The sequence below is a fragment of the Grammomys surdaster genome, unplaced genomic scaffold (genome assembly GCF_004785775.1).
Source record: "Grammomys surdaster isolate TR1022 unplaced genomic scaffold, NIH_TR_1.0 386, whole genome shotgun sequence".
Lineage (NCBI taxonomy): Eukaryota > Metazoa > Chordata > Mammalia > Rodentia > Muridae > Grammomys > Grammomys surdaster.
In genome coordinates, this window is record NW_021604805.1 from 1 (window position 1) to 9,197 (window position 9,197).

Genomic DNA, 9,197 nt, shown 5'->3' on the forward strand with positions numbered 1-9,197 from the left:
GTCTGTGCCTTTGTAAAGTCCAGAAGATAAGATAGTAGGGTGGGAACCTGCCCTGAAATTACCATTTCCACCAAGCATGATCCTAGTCTTGCTGTGTCCTAGGCTAATCCTGAATTCAAGAATCTATTTGCCTTTGTAGCCATAAACAAAAATATAGTTTGGTAGGATCTACTGTCACCACCACTTTGTAAAGCTTTTTATTTCTTTCCTCACAAATTTTCTATCAAGTTGGATCACAAGGAACTGGCTTTTATTCTTTTAGATTCATGAAGGCCCTCTTATTAGTAGTATTGCATTTGAAGTTTTTGCATATTTGAGAAAGTATATATTTTCTTCTTTTTCAATCTTCAAATATCTTTTATTGGAAGCCCAAACATTGTCTTCATTTACTGTATTTGAAATCACTATACAGTGACTTTTGAGAAAATACTGCCTGCATTTTCTAGAAAAGAAAAACCCTAAATATTGTTTCAGGAATGTAGAGAAATATCCAACTTAAATAGCAAAAAATGTGCACCATAATTACTGCTGTACTGCAGTCATTTCTGTATTTCCCATGTTTGTTAAATAACTATCTTGTCTGATAACACACAATATAAAGAGCAATTATTAAAGACATATTTATATATACTTCTATAATCTTATTGAGAATACCCTGTTGGCATTGGATAGCCAATCATAGGCATAGCAGCTACAGGAGCAGGATATGCATATGCCTGTTGGTTCATACTATTTTGCCTTTTTGCACCATTGCTTCCATATTGCTGAGTGCTATTATTTTTTTGAATTACTTTTTTCCAATTAATTTATTAATTCATTCAGTTTGCATCCTGATTGTAGCTCCCCTCTCCTCCCAGTTTCCCCTTCACACAGACCCTCCTCCCATCCCTCCTTCCCCTTCATCTCTGAGAATGATGAGGTCACCCTGGCTACAAACCCACCCTGACACCTCAAGTCACTGGAGGAATAAGTTCATCCTTTCCCACTGAGGCCAGACAAGCCAACCAAGTTTTAAGGGATAGGATCCATAGGCAGGCAAGAAAGTCAAGTTAAGCTCAAGCTCCATTTGTTGGGGGACCTACATGAAGAACAATGTGCATATGTTTGGGGGTGGGAGGGCTACCATTGTATGTTCTTTTGTTGGAGGTTCAGTCTCTGGGAAAATACCAGGAGTCCAGGTTATTTGACTATGTTGCTCTACTTGTGGAGATAATATTCCCTCTCAGTTCCATAATCCTTCCTCCAACTCTTCTATAAGAGTTTGTGAGCTCCCTCTGTTTGGCTATGGGTCTCTGCATCTGTTTTAGTCAGCTGCTGAATAGAGCATCTCAGAGGACAGTTATGCAAGGCTACTGTATGCAAGCATAATAAAGTATCATTTATAGTGTCAGGGATTGGCTCCTTGTCTATTGGATGAATCTGAAATTGGGCCAGTTATTGGTTAGCCAGATAATTCATTTTTATTCTGTTCCCTCCAGTGGTTTGTGATATTTAGTATAGGTGTGATGACTTACTTCATTAATTAGTTCTAGAGAATACAGAATATTGAGAAACAAATTCCAACTGTATCTGAAGAATAAAAAGTATCACACACCCTATACCAAGCATTAGATTGGCAACTAAAATTGTATGGTAGCTTTCTCATGGGAAGGACCTTGGCCAATTGAGCCTCCTTAGGGCAAGGACTTTTCCTAGATTATTTGGCACTGATGCCAAGCCTACCTGCCAGAATTCATCACACACTTTTATGGACCTACTTCTCTATGACTCTATGTATCTGTTTATCTATATATTAACCCAAATGTATCTTTGTAGAACTGTCTGTAGACTTTTGGCCTAGTTGTTCAACTGTTAAGCAAGTATCTAAGTTTTTGTGTATCTATCATTGTAAAATATGTAAACACATACTCACAAAATATATTGGTAGATTGTTACATTTATTTATTTTTCATTATGTTTTATAACTTGACATGGGACAAATATTAAGATGTGGAAAAACCTGTTAAGAAGCCTAGTGCAAGTGCCAGTAGAGACTGCTGTGAATTGTGTCTGGAGCATGAGAGCCAGCATGTACCATGTGTCACTTCCTTGAGGAGGGAAGAGTGGGCATGTCTAGTCCTTCCAAGTCCCAGCACTTGCTGGCATTCTGATTGTGGAGAGCATCTGAGGTTCACTTGAGAGAGAACCTATGACTGTAGTTCCTGAGGATCCTGAGATTCCAGCTGTAGGACATGAATCCATTTTTTTCATTTTTTATTGGATATTTTCTTTATTTATATTTCAAATGTAATCTTCCTTCCCAGTCCCCCTCCCAGAAACCCTTATCCCCTCTCCCCTACTCCTGCATTAGGGTCTTCCTTCACCTACCCATCCACTCATAACTCTCTGCTCCAGTACTCCCCTACAATGGGGCATTCAGCCTACACAGGACCAAGGACCTCTCCTCCCATAGATGGCAAACAAGGTCATCCTCTGCTGCATATGCTGCTGGAGTCATGGGTACCTCTATGTGAACTCTTTGGTTGGTTGTTTAGATTCTGGAGCTCTGTGGTGTCTCGTTGATATTGTTGTTGATATTCAGCTCCTTCAGTCCCTTCTCTAACTCCTAGGAGACTTTGTTTGAGGGTTCTCTACCTGCTCTGTTAACCTTGCCACGTGTATTTTCTACGCGCAAGATAGCACCTTGGCCAACTTCCCAGTCAACTCTACTATCATAGGAAATTATCCACCTTGCATTTCACCAACAGCCAACTGCCTCCACTGCATCTGCCTTCTGAAGGACAAGAATCCACACAGTCAGGGACCTGGAAGCTGGAGCTGCAGCAGAGGCAATGGAGAGTTGCTCCTTAATGGATTTCTTGTGATGCATTGCTCAGCTTACCTTCTTATAGATCCTAGGAATATCAGACCAGGAATGGCACCAATCACTATTACCATTCCCCACTTGATCTCTAATTGAGAAAATCTCTTACAGCTGGAACCCTGAGAGCCAATTCCTCAACAGGGGTTCCTTCTTGTGTGATAAATCAGCTTGTGTCCATTTGACAAAATAAACCAGCCACTACTGCTTACCCCTTGTCAAATTGACACACAAATATACCACTATTAAGCCTCAACTCTTACTTTCTTATTTATCCCCCAAAACTAAATAACTTTAAAAGTCCCACAGTCTTTCAAAATTCTTACATATTAAAATTTCAACCCCTTTTAAATATCTACTCACTTTTAAAATTCAAAGTCTTTTACAATTCAAAGACTCTTAACTGTGGGTTCCATTAGAATGCATTCCTTCTTCAAGAGGAAAAATATCAGAGCACAGACACAATCAAATAAAAATAAAATCAAACTCTAATACTCCAATGTCTTGTATCCACTCATGATCTTCTGGGCTCCTGAAAGGGCTTGCCTCACATCTCAAGCTCTGCACCTAGTAGCACACAGCTTGTCTTCTAGGCTGCTGCTGACATCATTCCACTGCTGCTGTTGTTTTGGGTGGTTATCCCATGCTTCTAACATCCCCGAAATGCTAGAGTCTTCTGCTGCAACTGATCTGCACTTTCCCAAAAAGTTTTTCACAGGTTCTTTTCAAGGTGTCAAGCCTCAGCTTCTGTACATGACTCCTTCAGTCCTGGGCCTTCAACTGACAGTGAGACTGCCATTTCACCAGTGGCCTCTCATGGCCTCTCACAGTGACTAGTATCAGCTGCTACACCTTCATCATTTCAAAACCAGTATCACCTGGGTGATTTTTATACATGACCAAGTACACCTATGTCATGAAGTAGATCCTTGGCTATCTCTGGAACACAGCTTCTTTGTACTCTCAGAAAACACTTCCCTGAAGATTTCACCTAAGGGATGCTACTCTTTTCTTTTTTTTTTTTAAGTTAATATAAGATCATATTTTTAGCCGGGCAGTGGTGGCGCATGCCTTTAATCCCAGCACTTGGGAGGCAGAGGCAGGCGGATTTCTGAGTTCGAGGCCAGCCTGGTCTACAGAGGGAGTTCCAGGACAGCCAGGGGTACACAGAGAAACCCTGTCTCGAAAAACCAAAAAAAAAAAAAAAAAAAAAAAAAAAGATCATATTTTTAATATCCTTGGGGGAAGAGGCACAAGAATTTAAAATACCTTAAACATTATTTTTCAAATATTAGCCATAATAAAGTAAAATAAATTTGATACAATAGGACTATATTTTTTTCCAGAAAACAAACTCCACTGTTGAATCATATTTCTGAGTTACATTTTAATTATGTATATACTTCCACAGATATTTTTAATACACAGACTTTAAGTGCAGAAAATTAAGATGTCAGAGCATATATAATGATTTGACCAAAAAGGTAACATCTTTTCAGCATCTTTTGTTGGTTTTGGAACCCCCAATTTTAAAAAGCTAAGACTTGTTATTTAAAAGCCTTTCTCACTATGTTTTTGCTTATCACACACACAAAGTGGGCTGAGAATGTGACATACTTCAACCCAAGTCTAGACATGACAGTTAGAAAGTGAGTAGTGAGTTAACACTGTTTCTCACAACAGCAGTGCTGACCATGTAAACTGTGCAGTGACTCTCTTAACCATCCCCATACACAAAACCAACCAACTAGCTTAGTTACGGCTCCAGTGCCAGCAAACAGCAATGCCAACTCATCTAAGACGCCTCCAGATACAGTTTTAACTAATACAGTTATATTCAATTTATGTATGGCCAAAAGAATCAAGTACATTCTGATAAATGCAGATAATTTTCTTCGTGTAAATAGCCTTCATTAAGAATCAAGTACACTCTGATAAATGCAGATAGTTTTCTGCATGTAAATAGCCTTCATTAAGACACTAGATTTAATACATACATGAGACTGAATATTATATCAATCAATGAGACTAAAGTAAGAGGCTAGCAGCACCTATGAGAACTACCTTCTAAATGTTCAACTTTGTGAGTTAGTGGAATGCTTAATTCAATCATTAGTAAATACAGATCACAAAAAATATATATAAAAAGAATGGAGGGTTTTATTCATATTAAACTACCCTCTTTTCAACCTATATGAAAATTTTTGCTGAAACACTAGACCTCAGTGACAATATTTTCATAAGATGGTGGAAATCTCTTATTCTTTGTGTTAGCATATATATTTTAAATAAAATACTATATAAAAGATACACCATTTGACCAGGGGGCAGGGTGGGAGTGGTGGGGCTCCATCCTTGATTCTGGAGGGCTCTGATCTGTGGCACAGCGTCATTAAGATTCCCTCCCAGACTTCCTATGTAAACAGTGGGCCCTGTTGTGGGCAAAGGAACCCCACAGGAGCAGTCTTTCTCCCTCAAGTCAAATACAGATAGCATACACAGCTACTGCGGACAATTTATCATATAATACACTTTCTTTCCGACACTTAGGCACTTTCAGACCACAAGGGACACTGCTGCCTACTATACTATTAAAAGGATCACACTACAATGGAAATATAAAGCTGGACACTACTAATGTTATGTAACATCACATGCCTAATGTACAGCTGGTGAAGGCTAAATAAACACTTCTTTTTAAGCACTGGCATAGAACAGTGTGCTATATGTCATGCTGCCTAAAAGCCTACACAGCACCTTCACTGTGTTCTATGCCTAGTCTAACTTAAAAACTCAGTATTTTGGACTAAACAAGAAGCAATACTTACAATAAAATGTCTACTTTTAGATGAGAGACAAATCACTGAGGTAAAGGCACTTTAAATCTAAAGGCAGCTAAATAACCGTTCACTTACACATTTACTGTAAAGTTGTGTCTACAAATACACTCACAGGGACACTTAAGAGAATAAGCACATATTTTATATGTAAATAGCTACTACTAAATACTTGATTTGTAGATTTTAAAAAACACAATGAAAAGGTAAAGATTAACCAAGGCCACCTGCTGTAGTATGAACACAGGTCAAGGAGGGACGACTTTCCAGCTCTGGGAAGAGCAAGGCTGAAGGGAGTCTCACTGGCTCTCCTTTATGAGGACTGATGTGAACACCTTCCCAGCAGCAGGGACCAATATAATAACTACTACTACTACTAATAAACTTAGCAGTAAGGTCCCATCAATTTGAGCATTTTCCGTGAAAATGTTCAGTGTTGCTTAACGAAATGATCTAATTACAAAGCATTTACAAGTCATCTTTGCTTTTCCCAACCTTGCAGTCTGCAGCTTACAGATGCTTACTTGGTGAAACAAACAAAGACTTTATACTGTCTATCATACAATTACATTAGCAGTAGAAACATCATTTCTATAAACACAGGAAGAAAACTTCTAAACCAAAAAAAGAAAAAACTAATCTTCCTACACTATTCTGAGGGAAAGGTAAAGGGACTCACTATAGCAGCATTTCACAACTGCAGCCACAAAATTCTCGTGTTCCGTGACGTAACACAAACACACATACAAACCCTGAATTACCCTATAACCTACTAATATATTCTACTAATATATATATACAAGAAACCTAACACACAAATGCTTTGAGCATATAGTTGGCTTCTAATAGAGCACTCTTTCACAGATCACCCAGTGCTCTAATGGAATCTGAAACAACTTTTTGCACTTACCAACGAGGCTTCCTGTTATTACAGGTTGGTTAATGGTCAGCAGTGAGAGTTACATATTTTCTAATGTTAACTTATACTTTTAGTATTTTTAATTGCATAATCAACTAGCTAGCAAAATTAATTTCCAAAGACAGTAATTTGTGTTACTACTTTTCTTCCACACCTTAAGATATTACTGTTTTCTTAATCCTTCAGTGCTCAATGGTTATGCTGCCTCTGTGAACCACTCTACTGTGGATGAACATAATGGGCTCTGCTTCACTTTCACGTTTATGTAGCTGTAGTTTCTCTTCTAAATGTAGAGGATGGCTTGGTTTAGTAAACAAGAGGAACAAGCGAGACACACTAGGTTAAAATCCACCTGCTTTGAGACAAGTTTTCATGTATGTAACCCAAGTTGACTTCAAATTCACTATGGAGCCTAGGTGAACTCGGAAGTCCTGCTCTTCTGCCTCTTGTCTCCCAAGTGCTGATCTGGAGGTCTGCACATCTATGCCCAACTTTTCCTCACTTAGTCCAATATTATAAAGCAGCTGTTCATAGACTACTTGTCATCTAGATGTTTTTGGTCACAGACTTTTATTCTGTCTTTTGGTGACTAGACAGATGAAGACTTTAGCCTCTCATTAAGTGTAAAACCCAACTGCTGAGATCACTGCAGTTGACAAAAACGAAGTAAAGATGGCCATGGAAGCAGTTGGTGGTGTACACCTGTGATATCAGCAATTAGGGAAGGGGCGGGGGGGCCTGGAACTGCCACCTGGAAGATGTCCCATCTCTCCACCAGATGGCAGATTTTCCAGGTGGATCTCTGAGTTCCAGGCCCTCAAACCTCAGGTATTATCTGTACAATTGTTCAACTAGTTGGTTAAAGTACAATTCTAAGTGTTTTGCACAGTGTCAGGTTGTAGGTTGCTCTGAAATAATTTCTATAATAAGCTTCCATAATCTTGCTAGAATTAAGGCACTATAACACATCACTGCGAGATTTTAGAAAGTTAGTAACAATCACACAAAACAAGAGCTGGTTTAAATATTCCATTTAAAAGTTATCATCCTTACTGTCCAGTTAGTTGGTCAGCAAGGCTTTCAACAGTCCAGGAGTAACAGAAGGAGAAGGCTCATTTTATTTCTGTATAGTGTTCAGCATAAACCAGGACAACCCTGGTAACAGAACTGTGATGACTTCTATGGTCAACTCAGCTGTCCCAGGTGATTCCACTTCCGGCTGATTACATGATTGTTATTTAGAATGAACCATTCTGTTAGTGTTTCTTCAAAGACTTACATGTAAATTGTGAACAATCAGCTGAACTTTGAACTGCCATTCACAATAAATTACACTCAAAGAATCTAAACATGGAACTGGACTCACTGCTGACAAATGTGTAGATGGAATGCAAAAGCTCTTTCACATCACGCCAACTCTTACGTGGACATTCAAGATGAAAACGCTCAGGTCTCCAAACAACTTCAAGATCCATTTTTTTTAAAGTCATTTCTGCTCAGTGTTTTAATATTTTTCAATATCCACTGCTGCTCAACCGAGAAGAACTTTCTGCATTCTGTGTGCAGCAACACTGGCTTCATCTTCTGAGTCAGACTCACTCTGGGACATGGAGCTGTATGAGGCGGAGCTGCAGGGGCAGGGGGAGGAGCATTCTGGAGAACACAGATAGTGCATGAGGGGGAGGCAGTACTTCCCACAGAAGTCCACAAACTTAATTTGTCTGACACAACATTCAAAATAGACTCCACCGCACTTTGGGTTTGGACAATTGCTGGCTGAACTCAAGTATCTAAGAAGATTCCCAGGAAGATCATAGGGAGTGTAAGAACTACTTCGGATCTTAATGGTCCTTGCAGCTAATTCCAGAAGAGTTGGAGGGTCATATGTTAAATCTCTAACAAAACGAACAACCAATGGGTTTCCTCGTAAACTCAATTCTTCCAGGTGAATAAGGTTAAGGATCTCTCGAGGCAGGTATGTCAGCAAGTTATTGTGCAGACTGAGGGATCGAAGCGAATGCAACTGTGCAAGCTGAGATGGCACACTTTGGATCTTGTTGTCACACAACACCAAGTAATTCAGAGAAGGCAGATTTGCTAATTCTGGTGGGATTTCTTTAATGAAGTTTCTTCCAAGGTATAAACATTCTAAACTCTGCAAGTTCTCGATCTTGGAGGGGATGCTCTGCAGCTGGTTGCCGCCCAGGATGAGGGTCTGAAGCGCCCGCAGCTCCAGCAGCGAGGCAGGCAGCTCCTGTAAACAATTGCCGCTGACGTTGAGTACCTGAAGGCTGCGGCAGAGTGGTGACTGGGCCACGCCGTTGGGCAGCGAGCCCGGGCCACCGAGCCGGTAGTTCGTGACCTGCAGCGTGCGCAGGCCTCTCAGCCTCAGCAGCTCCGGCCCCAGCGCAGTGATCCCGTTGCTGCTCAGGTCCAGGAGCTGGAGGAGCGGGAAGTCGCTACCCAGCGCCCGCCGCAGCGACGTCAGAAGATTGTATGGCAGCAGCAGCAGCTGCAGCAGCGCCTCCCGCGAGCCGCGCGCTCCTCCGCGCGCTCCTCCGCGCGCTCCTCCGCGCGCTCC

General features: G+C 40.5%; 1 protein-coding gene across 1 annotated transcript in view; it reads right to left on the reverse strand.

Moving 5' to 3' along the window:
* Window positions 1-8,147: 8,147 nt before the first annotated feature.
* LOC114632685 (leucine-rich repeat-containing protein 58-like) overlaps window positions 8,148-9,197 on the reverse strand; it is a 1,187-nt gene continuing 137 nt past the window's right edge. The window contains exon 2 of the mRNA XM_028781276.1: window positions 8,148-9,157. Within this exon, the coding sequence (XP_028637109.1) occupies window positions 8,148-9,157 (1,010 nt within the window). The remainder of the gene's footprint in view (window positions 9,158-9,197) is intronic.